The sequence below is a fragment of the Telopea speciosissima genome, chromosome 11 (assembly GCF_018873765.1).
Source record: "Telopea speciosissima isolate NSW1024214 ecotype Mountain lineage chromosome 11, Tspe_v1, whole genome shotgun sequence".
NCBI lineage: Eukaryota > Viridiplantae > Streptophyta > Magnoliopsida > Proteales > Proteaceae > Telopea > Telopea speciosissima.
The window spans coordinates 42,392,864-42,409,757 of record NC_057926.1 but is presented as its reverse complement, the minus strand read 5'-3'; the positions used below and the strand labels follow the sequence as shown (position 1 = coordinate 42,409,757).

The 16,894-nt window shown below is 40.8% G+C and overlaps 1 protein-coding gene across 3 annotated transcripts in view; it reads right to left on the bottom strand.

Annotated features, from left to right (window-relative positions):
- Positions 1 to 16,894, bottom strand: part of LOC122644581 (pre-mRNA-processing protein 40C) — a 94,287-nt gene that overhangs the window by 1,605 nt on the left and 75,788 nt on the right. Inside the window, exons 16-18 of one of the 3 annotated variants that reach the window (XM_043837959.1) lie at positions 14,937 to 15,059; positions 3,442 to 3,771; positions 1,195 to 1,200 (exon numbers count right to left, since the gene is read on the bottom strand). In XM_043837959.1, coding sequence (XP_043693894.1) covers positions 3,451 to 3,771; positions 14,937 to 15,059 — 444 coding nt within the window. In that variant the 3' untranslated portion in view covers positions 1,195 to 1,200; positions 3,442 to 3,450. Of the gene's footprint in view, positions 1 to 1,194; positions 1,201 to 2,380; positions 2,436 to 3,020; positions 3,177 to 3,441; positions 3,772 to 14,936; positions 15,060 to 16,894 lie in introns of those variants that run through there. The other 2 variants (XM_043837958.1, XM_043837960.1) reach the window with 2 other exon arrangements.

The following is a 16,894-nucleotide window of genomic DNA, read 5'->3' as shown; positions in this document are numbered from 1 at the left end:
GCATTGATTGATTTTCTGCAAGGACTAAACGATTCGTTCTCGGCGGTTCGCAGTCAGATCCTTCTAATGGATCCCTTACCCACTATGGCCAAGGCATATTCGCTTCTCCTTCAGGAGGAACGCCAGCGTTCTTTACACAGCTCGCGATCCCCTGCTCAGGACCAAGTTGCCAAACTCGTAACTGTTCGTGTTCTACTCACTATTGCCGTGGCAAATAATTGGCCCATTCGGCAGCTTGATTTCCACATTGCTTTCCTAAATGGGGATCTCACTGAAGAAGTTTTCATGCAGCCCCCACCTGGTTATAGGCGCAAGGGGGACAACATGGTTTGCAAATTACAGCGGTCTCTATATGGTCTTAAGCAGGCCTCCCGCAGTTGGTTCTCTAAGCGACATACCCTGATTAGTTTCGGTTCTACACAATTGGAGGCAGATCATTCATTATTTTTTCTACATCGGGCGTCCACATCAGTCTTTGTCCTTGTTTATGTGGACAACATTCTTATTACTAGGTCTGATGTAGCCTTACTTCAGGACATCAAGGATCGCATTGGCACCCAATTTCACACAAAGGATATTGGGGTTCTCAAATATTTCCTTGGCATTGAAGTTGCTCGTTCTCAGCATGGTCTCTATCTCTGCCAGAGGAAATATGCCTTGGATATTTTGGATGATTGTGGACTCACTGGATGTCGACCCGCTGATTTTCCAATGGAGCAAAATTTGAAACTTTCAGATACATCAGGGCCCGTTCTCAGTGACCCATCTCCTTATCGACGATTGGTTGGTCGACTCATATATCTCACAGTTACACGGTCGGATATTGTACATATTGTCAATATTTTAAGCCAGTTTATGCATCAACCCCGTCAGCCACACCTTGACGCTGCACATAGGTTACTTCGATATTTGAAGGCAACACCAGGTCAAGGTCTCCTCATCCCTGTCAAGAATGCCCTTGAACTCAGTGCTTACTGCGACTCGGATTGGGCTAGTTGCCTGATGACTCGCCGTTCCACCACTGGCTATTGCATATTTCTTGGCTCAGTTCCCATATCTTGGAAAACGAAGAAACAAGTCACTGTGTCTCGTTCTTCCACAGAGGCCAAATACCGCACCATGGTTGTTACTACATGCGAACTCATCTGGCTCACGTATCTCTTACGCGACCTGGGTCTCCCTTCTCCGACACACATTCCCCTCTATTGCGACAATCAGGCAACCCTTCACATTGCTGCTAACCCTGTTTACCACGAACACACCAAACACATTGAGCTCGATTGTCATGTCGTCCGTGAGAAATTACAACAAGGTCTCACACGCACCCTCAAGATCTCTTCATTAGACTAGCTTGCCGACCTGTTCACCAAGTCCCTTGGGCGCTCTCAATTTCTCCATCTACGGTCCAAGCTGGGCATTCATGACCTTCATGCTCCACCTTGAGGGGGATTGTTAACGATATACATTGGCTGACTCATTAGCACATGTTTATAATGTTTATTATCATTTTATGTAAACTACAGAATAGGTAGGTTGGTAGGTAGGAAATTCTCTATTTTCTTTCCTTTCTTATGGAGTGAATTTTCTCCAAAGCTTTGTATATTTATTCACAAAATTGCTCAATGGAAATATATGAGATTTCCAACACATGAATCTTAACACATCCCACCATCATCTGCTCGAGAGTTGAAGAAGGAACAACCTCCGGGAACCACCATAGGTAGCCATCTTCTCCTCTCCTATTCATGTCTCTTTGTTTCTGTGACTCTCACTATGTCTCTCTCTTTCAATGGATCAACCCAAGGGCCCTCTCTCTTCTCTATCTCTTGAGAACTCCATTGTAGCTGAAACCCTATATTTTCCTCACTCTGTTCATGGATCTCGGGTTTTGCCATATTTTTTCCTCCACCTCCTTGCAAGTCCATCATCAAACCCTTGAATATCCCTCTCTTCTTCCAAAGTTTGCTTCACAATTCTCCGATCTGTCCTCTCTCATTATGTCTACAAGTTTTAAGTGATTAGGAGATTTCAAGGAACATGGAATCTTTGAAGGGCTTTGTTATCATCTCTACTTGATGCTACGTAAAGAGCAAAGGTGGAGAAGTTCTAGGCAAGGATTTAAGTATCGGTATTAGGTATCGTATTGGAATGGTGATTTTAAGAGATGTATTGCTATATTGGAGAGATGCACGAGACACTAAAGATACACATGGAATGGTAAAAAAAAAATGCATAGATGTGCTAATGATACATATAAATTATGCAATGTATAGATATTTATCAACTTGATGTAGGGATTTGGGTCGTTTTCACCTATCTAGTGAAGCATTAAACAAGAAAAAAAGACTTCTGTAACTATATCACTTTTTGAATGGGCGCAAAGTGGATCCATGAGATAAATGACTTCATTGGCATCACATCCCTAAAATTTCAACCTAAAATAAGCATGGGAATGAGTCCAAAATTTTGTAAATAACAGGAATGTAATTTTGTTGTCACGTTGAGCTCAATTTTAACACACTTTCCCCACTTGTTTTGAATTGCAATTTGACCAATGACATCGCTGTGGGGTCCTCAATCGCATGGCCCGCCTTTCTTTGCTAATATTATAGCTGTGACAAGACTCATCTCAGAAATCTTGGTGACCTGAATAGCGACCCTCAAAAATAATTGAAGGTAGGGCAAAATCAGAAAGACAGAAGGAATAGAAAGAACAAGCAATAAAAAAGAAGTTTTTCAGACAAATTTGAACTAGCAATCCATTTTAGAGGGGAACCCAGTTAGGGTCATCTTTAATTAATACTTTTTAAGTAAAAATATCAAACTTAAAATTGAAACAGGCAGTTTTCTGCAATTCATACAAAACCAAACGAACAAGCCAATTAATGTCCTAGGCACCTCTACGGTAGGACCAAACCAGACAAAATATGCCTGGTTCCAGTCAAACCTATTTCAACTGTCGGGTCCATATCCGATTTTGAGACCTAAGGGTACAGAATGCAAATCACAAAAAGCTGACATACAACTGAACAGCCCAATGGAATTGAGGCTCTTACCACATTTTAACTCCGGTATCAACATTTTTAACAAGGATAGCAAGGCATAGACCAGTGGATTATCAGTTAAGAAGACTGTCACCCAGGATCTCTACTGATTCAGGCCCTTGACAGGATAGCCTGACAGGTGAGAAATGAGAGTAAACCTTACTACAGAGGTCCCATAGTATATCATGACACAGTATTTTGGACTACAGTATGTTGCACACAATAATTAGGTTATTCATTTCCTGTGGAACAATCACATTAATGAACTTGATTGCTACATATAAAACATTTCACAAAATACAATGACTATGACAACCCAGAAATGCCCGTTCTAAATCATAAAAGTGGAAGCTCATAAAAATTATCAAAGCAACAGATAGAAAGTGTAGTCTCTTACCTTCACAACCTATCTGTGTCCATGGGTTCGCCTGGACCCTGATGGTGACCTTCCTGAATCAAAAGAGCTTCGATCCTTTGTATCCTTATTGTGTTTTTCTTGCTTTGGATCAGATGCCGACTTTTGCTTCCGCATCATTTCCTCAGCATGTCTCCTCCAAAGGGTCTCCCTGTCTTTCCTCGGCATCTTTGAATATCTAGGATCAGATTTGAGAAGGGATTTAGCTGTGGACCAAGAAGTAAGAACCGTCTTCCCATCTTGTGTGACTTGCGATGCCGCTTCAGCAGTTATGACCTCCGCTAACAGAGCTCTAAAATCACGTGCACACCGCTGTAAATCAAAATATCGTTAGCAGCATCAGAAGTTGTGATCATGTCCATCTAACAAGGAAGTATTATTGTAATATAGTCAGAGATTTCAATTAATGAACTGTTGCAACACTTCTGTTGCCTGCCAAGATTGTGTCCAAGTTCATCTCCCATTTTATTTCCTCGTAGAAAGTTAATATTATCAGGCTATGAGTCTATGACCCAACAAAAAGACTTATTATTGATTTTACAATATGTACAAGAGGATCATGCATGAAGTCAAACAGATAGAAGAAAGATTCACTTCAAACATGTTCATGGACCCCCCCCCCCAACCAAAGCCCCCAACCCAAAACTTAAATAACATTGTTCCTCCCAAATGGAGATGACTCGTTTGGTACATGGTCTAGTGTAAAATTAACATAAGGAATGCACCCCGACAATGAAAGAAGGGAAATTCCTCCCCCCCCCCCACCCAAACCCACATATGTGCCTGACTTTCATGACAAGGAAAAAACCTCATCATTATGTATCCTTTATTAAGAATTTTCGACCACTCGTGATTGTTACCAAAAGGCATGAAAATCAGTTATAATAGGAGAAAAATATATGAAGACTTTTGAAAGGGACAAGTCCTTTATAGGTGAAACAAGGAGAGTCAACAATTTTGATAACCAATGAATCTTATCAAAGCTGACCTCTTACCATAAATTTTTAACGTTATCACTATGGAATTAGATAAATATTAGTTAAGGTAGCATAGCAAACATCTAGTCAAAGGGAAGTGGTTTCCTGGATGGGCACGTCTAAGAAATTTCCTATACAGGCACTATTTTTGCCATGTTGCATGCCCAATAGGGCTGAAATTCTGTGGACAGGTAGATGCCAAAGTTCCTTTCTCATGTGTCAAGTTTCAGCGAACAGATTTTGCCTAGTGATAAAATAAAACTTCGAATTTTTTAGGGTTAAGTAATAAAACTTTGAAAAATTTAGAATTACAAAGAAGATGCATGGACTACCGAGAGGGTGCATGGAAATACATGGAAAGGTAAATATGATTGAATGAGGGTCTGAAATTTTACACATGCCAATCCAGACTAATCCTAAATAATCAACGGTTGGAATCGCCACTACACCTTCCATATGCCACAACTAGGGGTCCCTATAGAGGAAATTTTCCTCAATGTGCTCAACTAGGAAACTTTTTGCAAAAGAAACTCAATGTACATACTGGCCAAAAAGTCTATTACACAGTCGATCAAGGAAGCCTTGATGGCCCATGATGCCATGTGGATGGGTTATTTAGAAATGTCAACCGTTGGATAAGAAGGGCTACAGTCTGCATTGGCCATGTGCAAAACTTCAAAGCAACATTCAATCATATGCCCTCAATATATTTCCTTGTATTTCCTCTGTTCACTTATTTTCAGTCATTTTTCAGTTGGAAATGGTGTAAAGATCGATTCAAGAGAGCGAAGGGCGGAGATGAGAAAAGAAGAAGAGAAGATGAGGGGAAGAGAAGCGAGGAGAAGAAGAGAGAAGGAGATGTACAAGTGTGCAACCGAATGTGAGAGACTGAAGATTCCTCTCCCCTATTTGATTTACATGAAGAAGAATTACAAAACACCTCCCTACGGAGGTAAAAGGTAAAAAAGGAAAATTACAACATAAGACAACAAGATACTAAGCTAGTGCCCAAACTACCCTTATTACATGGACTCTTAACACTCCCCCTCAAGCTGGAGAATAAATGTCATAGATTCCCAACTTGCATAAAAGGTCACTAAACTGATGAGGGATGAGCCCCCTGGTAAAGATGTCAACCAATTGACCGCGTGTCTAAACAAAAGGAGTACAAATGTAGTCAGAGTCAATCTTCTCCTTGATGAAATGTCGGTCCACCTCAATGTGTTTTGTCCTATCATGATGCATAGGGCTTAGTTCTAAATCTCGCCAAGATATTGGCGAGGTATCGATTAACTCGAGCTACTCGAGACGAGATTACATATGAAACTTAAAACCTACGGTGTTTCAAAAATTTGGTTGAAATCTTGGCGAAATCTCGGATATCTCGTTCTGCTTGAGAAGAAACTACTCTTGTTTCTTCTCGAACAGTATAATGTGGCATTCATATGCCATGCAGACGGAAGACAATGCACGTTGGTTCCATCGGACCATGAGTGGACTTGATCCAACACATCTTAATTCATATAAATAGACAGTCACAAACTCATAATATTGTATTGTTGGGACATGGAGGACGGTGGTGTCTATGACATATGTATTGTTCACTGAACTTGGGTGTCTATTTAATATGCATTGTTTTACTGTACTTTGTAGTTTTTATTTCAAGTCCTTAACTATTTCTTAAATAATTATTCAAAATTATGTGTCTTCATCCATTATTGCTATTGCATAATTTACTTGTTTTATTTGCCCATTATGTCTTAAATAATTTACCAAGGGTGCAAATCCAAAGCACAAAATTAGGTGTTTCTTTTTTTTCTTTTTTTTCTTTTTTTTTTACAATTTAAGATTTAAATATGTTTATTAAGCCTAAAACCTGCTTCTTTTAAAGTTTCAGAGCCAACTATGGCCATTTGCCCACCGAAACAAAAAAAAAAAAAAAAAAAAAGTGCAGTCTCGCCGAGATCTTGACTTGGTCGAGACACCTCCTTGAGACGAGTTTTTAAACCTTCGCACAGGGTTGTGAGCTATACTTATGGCAGCCTTGTTATCACAATAGAGTCTCATAGGTGCCTCAACATCAAATCCCAACTCTTGGACCAGCCTTCTCAACCCATAGGAGTTCACACACTTTATGAGCCATAGCCCCGAACTCTACCTCTACACTAGATTGGGCCAAAACAGGTTATTTTTTACTTCTCCATGTGACCAAGTTACCTCCCACAAACAAGGTACTAAAACTCGGATCTTGGTACCAACTTGGCTCTTGGAAAAACCGAGATGAGTCGAGATCTCGACCGAGTTGGTGCATTTTTTTTTCCCAAAACAAAGCCTTAACTTTGAGTCAACTCGAGATCTGGACCTGAGATCCGAGATCACGCCGAGATCTCACCGAGATATATCGAGTTTTGTCGAGTTAGGTAAGGTATTTAAGTGGTAGGTGGGTTAAAAAAATGGGTCGAAACTGAGATCCAAACCGAGATTCGAGATCTCGCCGAGATATTGCACTTTTGAGACTCGCAGGCAGTCTCGTCTCGGCTTTTCCAAAAGCCGAGATATTCGGCTAGATCTCGCGAGTTCTCGAACTATGCTCACAAATGTACAATATCTTGATGTAGACCGTCTGTCAGAAATTGAACCAGCCCAATCTGCATCAGTGTAGCACTCTATCCTCAGATGGTTTTGCCTGCCATATAATAGTCCTTTCCTTGGGGTGGACTTCAAGTACCTGAGGATACGATACACAACATCCAAGTGCCCACTATTGGGCCAAGTAGTTCTTCAGTCTAGCTATCTCAGTCCTGTCATCTCCAGTCACCACAATGTCATCAACATAAACAATAAGAGATGTGATGGTACCATTACCACGCCGGGTAAATAAAGTGTGGTCAACTTGGCTGTGGGAATATCCATTCTTCAAAATGGCTTGTCTAAACCTCTCAAACCAAGCCTTCGGGGACTGTTTAAGACCATATAGTGCCTTCTTGAGGAGATACACTTTCTCTTTAGCTGAGGGAAACTTGAAGCCAGATGGAGTCTGCATGTACACTTCCTCTTCTAGATCATTGTAGAGGAAATCATTCTTCACATCCAACTGATAAAAAGAACAATCTTTATTAGCCGCCAATGATAAGATAACTCTTATAGAGTTGTGTTTAACCACAGGAGCAAATGTCTCCCTATAATCAATCCCATACACCTAACTGTATCTTTTGGCCACCAACCTAGCCTTGTATCTCTCAACTACACCATTTGATCGGTATTTGGCTGCGTAGACCCATCTATATCCACTTGGAACTCTCCCTCTGGGAAGATCAACTAGTTTCCATGTGCAGTTTTTTTTTTTTCAAGTGCCAACATTTCCTCAGACATGGCTTATTTCCTCTTGGGGTCAGACATGGCCTCAGTGACATTCTTGGGAATGAAAATGGAGGAAAGGGCAGCAGTAAAGCACCTATGGGAGATAGAGCATTATAGGAGACAAATTGGGCTATGAGATTAGTACAAATTCTCTTTCCCTTTCGAATAGCAATGGGAAGATCTAATTCAGAAGATCGAGGAGGAATGTTACCTGACTGAGGAAGGTGGATCTCAGGATGTGGATTCAAAGAGAACGATTGGTAGGCCTTCTTTTTCTTTCTTTTGTACACAATTAAATCCTTCTCCTTACCAGAACTGTTAGAATTGTAGGGTTATTCTAGACATTATTTTATTTTTTCTATTATGTGGTGTTTAGTCCCACATTGCTTATTTGTAATTTTGTCTTTTCTATTCAATATTATAAATAAAAGAGCTTTGGATGGACATATTCCTATTTTTACTACTAACCTCCTTTCTATTAGTAGTATTACTAGAGATCTTAATTGCAAAGTAACTTTTTTTCCTTCCCATTGTGTTTTTCAGGATCTGGCCTCTGGGAAGACGATTGGATTGGATAAGGTGCATGGTGGCTTGTACCTACTTGATGATGGCCGTCTCACTCCACCACCACTACTACCACCGCATCAAAACTCCTTAGTATCTTCTGAAATTTACCAGTGGCACTCTAGATTAGATCATCCTCCGTTAGGGGTTTTAGAATCTTTATTTCCTACCTTGGTCTGTGATAAGGCCGATTTTTTTTGTGAGGCTTATGTTCTGGCCAAACAAACACGTTCAACTTATTCTGTTTCTAATAAAAGGAGTTCTTCAATTTTTCATTGGGTACATTCTGATGTTTGGGGCCCCAGTCGTAAGACACCGCTTTCTAGTCATCGTTGGTTTGTATCTTTTATAGATTGTCATTCTAGACACACCTGGGTTTATCTTATGCACAACAAAAGTCAGTCTTTTCTTGTTTTCAGCATTTTCATAATATGAACCAGACTCAGTTCCAGGCTACTTTAAAGGTTTTGAGAAGTGATAATGGCACTGAGTATAGGGAAAATCAATTTCAAAAGTATCTTGTTGATCATGGGATTGCTCACCAGACTAGTTGTGTTGATACCCCAGCCCAAAATGGTGTGGCTGAAAGAAAGAACCGACACTTGTTAGAACTTAGAAGTGGCCAAGGCGTTGATGTTTTCGCGCCATGTTCCCTCCCAATATTGGGGGAATGCTGCCCTCACTGCCACCTATCTTATTGATCGGTTACCGTCCTGAGTTCTTGACTCCTGTAGTCCGGCTGATATTTTACATGGGACTTCCACCTTTGTGGTTCCTCCCAAAGTGTTCGGCTGTGTGTGTTATGCCAGAGAAACGAAATCTCATGGCAAACTTGAACCTCGTGGGCTGCGGTTTTTTTTTTTTTGGGTTACTCTCTAGTCCAGAAGGGTTATAAGTGTTACCATCCCCCTTCCCGTCGTACTCTGATCAATATGGATGTGATTTTTCATGAGTCTTTCCTATTATCCGTCCCCACATCTTCAAGGGGAGAGTTCTAGTTCCAGTGAAGATGTGTTTGTGTTTCCTCCCCTTGAAATTCCTCCTCTCACATCTCCTTTGGCTGCTGCCCAAGCTCCTACGGCTGCTGTCCAAGCTCCTACAACTGCTGTCCAAGCTCCTTTGGATGCTGTCCAGCCTATTTTGGCCGTTGCCCCTTCTTCTAAAGGGATTCCTTTACAGGGGGAGCTTGTTGAAAATAATGGTGGTAATATTCCTAGTCAGGGGGAGTTGGCTCCAGTCTAGAGAACCATCAGTGAATTTCAGAAGAGAATCGACAACCCCGATATCATCACCTACCAAAAGAGAGACTCCACAAGAAGGCAGCATCAATCCACTGTGGCACCAATACCTATCCAATTGCTGGCTCAGGATCGAGATCTTCCTCCTCCTCCTCCTGGTGAGACCTCTCCTTCTAACCTACCTATTGCTCATCGCAAAGGTACTAGGACTTGCACCCTACACCCTATTTCTCGCTTTGTTTCTTATAGTTCACTTTCTCCTTCTTTTTGTGCATTTGTGTCCTCTTTTTCTTCTATTTTATTCCTAAAAATTGGCAGGAAGCTTATACAGATGGAAAGTGGAAGGCAGCTGTGTTGGAAGAAATGAACACTTTGAAAAAAAAATAATACTTGGGATCTTGTAGTCCTTCCTCCAAGGAAAAAACCAGTGGGATGTAAGTGGGTGTTTGTGGTCAAACAAAAGGTTGATGGGACTGTGGATCGGTACAAGGCACGTCTGGTTGCAAAAGGCTTCACTCAGACATATGGAGTTGACTACCAGGAGACCTTTGCTCCGGTTGCAAAATTGAATACAATTCGGGTTTTGCTATCTTGTGCAGTCAATCTTGGATGGGATCTACAACAGCTGGATGTGAAGAATGCCTTCCTAAATGGAGAACTTGGTGAGGAAGTATACATGGATATTCCACCAGGGTTTTCTTGTGATAGTAATCAAGGTAAAGTGTGCAAATTGAAGAGAGCACTTTATGGGCTGAAGTAGTCCCCTCGAGCATAGTTTGGTCAATTTCAAAAAGCCATGATTTCTATAGGCTATAAGCAGAGTAATGCTGATCACACTCTCTTTATAAAGAGGGTTGGTGAAAAACTCACTGTTCTTATAGTCTATGTGGATGACATTGTGGTTACTGGGAATGATGGTGATGAGATCAGTCGGTTGAAAAAGTTTCTTGGTCAGGAGTTTGTGATTAAAGATCTAGGGAAGTTACGGTACTTTCTTGGGATTGAGGTTGCCAGATCTTCTGAAGGCATCTTTCTCTCCCAAAGAAAGCATGTCCTAGACTTGTTGGCTGAAACTGGGTTGTTAGGGGGTCACCCTTCAGATACCCCTATGGAGGCTACTGTCCGTCTCAAAGAAAAGGAGGGTGAACTTGTTGATAAAGGCTGGTACCAAAGACTAGTGGGAAAGCTGATTTATCTCTCACACACTCATCCAGACATTGCTGTTGTTGTGAGTACTGTGAGCCAGTTCATGCATGATCCCTATTCATCTCATATGGAGGTTGTTCTTTGGATTCTTCACTATTTGAAGTCAGCTCCTGGAAAAGGCATTCTTCTGTCTCCTCATGGTCACCTACGGGTAGAGGCGTATACCGATGCTGATTGGGCTGGTTCTGCAGATCGGAAATCTATCTCTGGGTACTGTTCTTTTGTAGGAGGCAATCTTGTCACTTGGCGTAGCAAGAGGCAAAATATGGTGGCTCGCTCCAGCGCTGAAGCAGAGTTTCGAGCTATGGCACAGGGTATTTATGAGTTACTTTGGCTGAAAGGCTTGCCACAAGACCTTGGTGTTCCTGTTCATCTTCCTATGATGTTGCACTGTGACAACAAGGCTGCCATCAGCATTGCACACAACCCGGTACAGCATGATTGCACCAAGCATGTTAAAGTGGGCAGGCATTTCTTTTTTTTTTGTGAATAAAAAATGTATTACCAAAGAAAGCCCGAGGTGGGCAACAAAGAAATACAAGGGAAAAAGGGGGGGGGGGGGGAGAAACAAGCCACCACTAGGAGGAGGGCTGTAAGTGGGCAGGCATTTCATTAAGGAGAAGTTGGAAGAAGGGTTGATTTGTGTTCCTTTTGTGAAGTCTACGGATCAGGTTGCTGATATTTTCACCAAGGGATTGTCTGGAAAGTTGTTCCATCCTAATCTAGTCAAGTTGGGCATGATCGACATCTTTGCTCCAACTTGAGGGGGAGTGTTAGAACTGTAGGGTTATTCTAGACATTATTTTACTTTTTCTATTATGTGCTATTTAGTCCCACATTGCTTATTTGTAATTCTGTCCTTTCTATTCAATATTATAAATAGAAGAGCTTTGGATGGTCATAGAACATTCAAGCATTATTCTCCAAGATTGTTTCGTTAACAAGAACAAACACCTGAATTATCACAAATATCAATATCTAAATTATCACAATTATCAACAATATCATCTCTTTATGATTCCCAACATTAAGCTGAAATGGAGGAATAGGCAAGCGGGGAAGAAAAGGAATGACATCAGTATCCTCTTTACTCCTACTATTTACCCCCTGAAGAGGATGCTGATGAGGAGCAAAGAAGGGAACAGACTCAAAGAAGGTGACTTCTTTGAAAATAAGTCGCCAACGGGAAGAGGGATGGTAGCACTCATAGCCTTTGGTAGAGGAGGAATACCCAAAAAAGATGCATTTAAGGGCCTTGGGATCAAGTTTAGTCCGAGTAGATTTATAAACATGGACATAACAAACACCCAAACACCTTGGGGTGGGGGGAGAGAAAGCAGAAGCCTGCGGGACAAGGTTTCCAAAGGGGATTTGGAACCAAGAAATTTAGTGGCATGCGGTTAATGAAGAAAGTAGCGGCAAGAAGGCAATCAGACTAGAAGGTCTTAGGAATATGCATGCCAAAGAGGAAACTCCTAGTGACTTCCAACAAGTGGCAATTTTTCCTCTCAGCTACCCCATTTTGTTGGGGTGTGTCAACACAAGTAAGCTGGTGGATAATGCCATTGTTGGTAAAAAATTTATGGAATCCACCATACATGTACTCACCCCCTTTATGAGAGCAAACAATTTGAATTCTAGTAAAAACTGAGTAAAAACTAGCTGATAGAAATTTTTAAAGGCATTATAGACATCTCTTACGTTTCATCAAAAAAATCCAAGGGGACTAGGAACAATCATGAACAAATGAAACAAAATTATGATAACCAAATAAAGTAGTGGGAAAAGGTCCCAAAAAATCAGTATGCACAACATGAAAGGGAACAGTGGATCTATTGCCATTGTAAGAATAGGAAGAACGACAATATTTAGCAAATAAACAGGATTCACACTGAAATACATGGGAAGAAGGAATAAAAGAAAACAAGTGTGGCAATTTGTTCCTCATAACATGGAAAGAAGGGTGGCCCAAACGTTGATGCCACAATATCACAGAGTCAATGGTACTGTTGTCACTACGCCCAGTCGCCCATACGCGTAAGACTGAGCAGTAGGTAGAGGGGATATTCCTGGATCAAGAAGGTAGAGTCCCTTTCCTCATGTCCATTGCCAATAATCCTCTTTGTCACTAAATCCTAAAAAACACAATAAGATAGGAAAAAAGTGATGCAACAATTCAAGGATTTGGTTAGGTGGTTCATAGATAAGAGAAGTAACACGGACACTACCCTTACTAGAAATAGAAGAATGACAACCATTAGCAACCCTAATCTTTTCCTTACCAGAACAAATAGAGTAGTAGTCATAACATTAAGATATGCAGGTCATATAATCAGTGGCTCTAGAGTCAATGACCCACGAAGAGGCAGTGGAAGAAGCAGACGTAGATGCCTATAAGGTGGAAGCTGAAGAATCTTGGACTGTAGGTGTAGGAAAAGAGCTATCCAGATATGACATAACCCTGCGAAACACTAAAATATCATCCTGAGTAAGAGAACAGTTGTTTGTTTGTAGTCCAGATAGATATCCTATCTAGGTTCAACCTCAGTCATCATAGTGTGTACTCTGGCTCCCCCCTCTCCTGCTGTCATGCATACTAGGGGAACAACTCAACAACCATAAAGCATCTAACATCTCTCTCCAGTGTGCCCAAATTTCCCACAATGATCACAGCTGAATTTATCCCTATCACTCCCTCGGAGTGGCCCTTGGCCTCTTCCTCCGACCTCTGACATAATGTAGGAACAGATGTAGAAAGTGGGGATGATAACCATACCAAATGGGGAGTACACTCTACCAAAAAAAAAAAAAATCCAGCAAGTACGTAAACATAAAAAAACTTGAAGAAAACTAACTCACATACACCCTTCACGATTTAGCTTCATTCCATGACAACATAAAAGTCCCAAAATATAACTCACTAACCAATAGCAACCAAACTCACCATACAAAGTATTTCGAGCAAAAAAAAAAGACAAAAAACACAAATCTGGCGGTACCTCGCAGCTTGGAGGAGGATGAGTTGTGCTCCACCAACTCACCTCTTTAGTAACCAAGGCCTTGGGGGGTTGAAAGCCACCCTTTGGGCGACTCTAGCAAGCTCAGCCCCATTCCCAAATACTGCCCGATGGAGAAGAATCAGAAGAGAGAAAAAAATGGCGGTAGTGACTAAGGGGCTTCTTGCTTCATCGAATAGTCTTCACAACCTCCAAATTTCTTGCATTATGCCTTCTAGGTGATGAGAAAACTTCAATAGATCTTCTAGAAGTGTGGTATAGCCTCTATTGGAACCCTCTACTTTTCTAGAGTTCCAAAGCGAGGTGTAGGAGAGTGAAAGCTTGGTCAACTCTCAAACCACACTCTGATACCAAGTTGGAGAGGAGAAGGTGAGGAGAAGAGAAGGAGATGTGCAACCGAATGTGAGAGAGTGAAAATTCCTCTCCCGTATTTGATTTACTGACATGAAGAAGAATTCACCTCACTAGAGAGGTAAAATGTGAAAAAGGAAATTTAACAACATAAGACAACAAGATAATAAACTAGTGCTCAAACAACCCTCATTAGATAGACTCTATTTTCAATACTAGACTTCACAATGAATTTTAAGAGAAATATTTCACTATGTTCATCCATTTGAGCTGAAATTTGATATGTGACTAGGGGAGCCCAGGCCCAAACCATCGACAAAATTTGAGGCCCCACCTGATTTGTTATGTGGGAAAATTTACATATGTACAGGCACAGCTTCCCTAGGCAGTGTGGATGTGTAAAGTTCCACTCATCTAGAGTTCACAATGTGTAAAAGAATTAGTTGAAAAAGTCAACTCTGACAATTATTGGAAATACAAAAGGGGAAGTCATTAAAATGGTGGACCACAAAGGTAAACAAGTGCCAATTCAAAGGTAATCTACCAATCTAATGATCGGTCAGATCAGCTTTCCGTGAGGGTCAAACTGACAGGTTATGAAAGCAAGCTTGCTCACAACAGACTGTTAAAAGATTTTTCCTGTAAGTACTAACATATAACAAAGGGCCACTTGGAAGTAATGGTCACATCTACAACATTGAGGAAAATGTTAGCATATTACAGTGGAGCATTTGAAAGCTCGCAAGAGATTGGTGTAAAATTACCTCATACAAAATCTTTACATGTTCCCGGAATAGCTTTTCCGTATCACCTTGATCTAAATCAGTGTTGGCAGCACGCCCTTGTGGATCCTTCTCCAGTTTTGGTTTTGATTCAGTCCAAGATGCCTAAAGACAAAGAAGGAACATAATTAAAATTGCAACAAGTATCTCAAAATAAAGATGAGAACCAGACAGTGAAAAACATTCATATAATTAGCTAGGCTTCATCAAATATTACCATCCAATCGTGACGATGTAGAAAACCTAATTATAATTGGAGGTATAAAAGGATATCTAAGTTAAGTGGAATAATGAAAGAAGGGGGGGGGGGGGAATGCAGGTATAAAACGATATCTAAGTTAAGTGGAACTGAAGTTAACCTTGACAACATGTCCAGGAAGTTGAGTTGAGTAAGGATAAGACATAGTTGAGTTTAGTTAATGCTTTCCTTCTATAGTTCCTTTGAGGCTATGCAAGTGATTAGAAAAGAGGATCCCCTCTAACTTCTCCTCTTTACCAAGAGTTGACATCTTCAATAGAACTCTGTAACAAGGCCATTGAGAGAAACTTGATTCAACATTTCTAGGCAGAGAGATATGAGTGGAGCTATCTGATGCAGTCAAGACTGAGCCTCTGAGAGAAACTTGATTCAAGATTGGGCCTAGGAAAACTTTACTTTGGGTCTTGGTTGGTTTACTTTGGGTCTTGGTTGGGTTCTATGGACTTTGTACATGGTGGTGTTTATTATATATGAGTCACTCATATATAGTACTTACCTGGGCTCACTGCACACACACACACACACACACACACACACAAAGCCATGAGCTAGGTTTTTCTTCCCTAGAGCCTAGTTTGATAAGTTCAGCTTAGTTGTAACTTGGTATGAATTTAGTAGTTGTCAAGGCGGCAAGACAACCCAAGGTGGTGGAGAGGCGTCTAAGCGCTTAGGCGACAAGGCACCCGCCTAGAAAACTCCTAGGCGCCCAAGTGTTATTTTTTATTTCCCCTCTTTTCTAACATTATTTAGTATGCTACAATATGTACTTTATATCATCACAAATTAACATTAAGCCATATCAAGTCATCAAAAATCAACATTAAGTCACATCAAGTCATCAAAAATCAATATTAAGCCACATCAAGTCATCAAAAATCAAAATAGAAATAGAAGACAACAAAACTGAAGAAGCAAGCTATTGGAAGTTCAAAACAATCAAAACATACATTTGGTTTATATGTTCTTGGAATTGGTCATTTTCAGGTATACCTAGTCTCACATTTGGTTTAAATTGTTCTTAGAAAATATAATCTTATCAACAAGTAATTAGCCTGCTCTCGATTTAGAGAAATGTTCCTGTTCTCTAAGAAATTTGATTGATCAAATGCTTTTATTTTTACATGAGTTTGTATTAGGTAGAGCACAAAACCAGTTTTCAAACAAATTCAAGAATGCTTAAATCTGATTTATATTGAAGGAGTTATGTTCCAGTCAAACCTTATTTGGTGTGCGAATGTTGTCAAAATCGCTCTGAATGAAAATATTTTTTTAGATATCAAAACAAATGAATATTTTACTGCACTTTTGGTTTTTAACAAGTTCTACCATATTAAGATTTATGGAACCCTCCTCCCCTCCCCCTCTCGCCGACCTTTGGAGCACCCTTCCCCCCATTCCCCCTGGACATCGCGGTAGAGGTGACACCATCTTGTGGCTCCCATCCCAATCAGGCAGATTTAGCTCTCACTCCGCTTGGGATTTGGTTAGACATAGAGAGACCCCTTGTCCTTGGCAAAGAGTAGTTTGGTTTCGTGGTCACATACCTCGCCATAGCCTCAGCGCTTGGCGCGCCCTCTCTGGCTGCCTCCCCACCCAAGCCTTTCTTGCTCATCGACATATTCTAGTCCCTACCAGCTGCTGTCTTTGCTGGAATGGGACTGAAGATGTTGATCACCTTTTC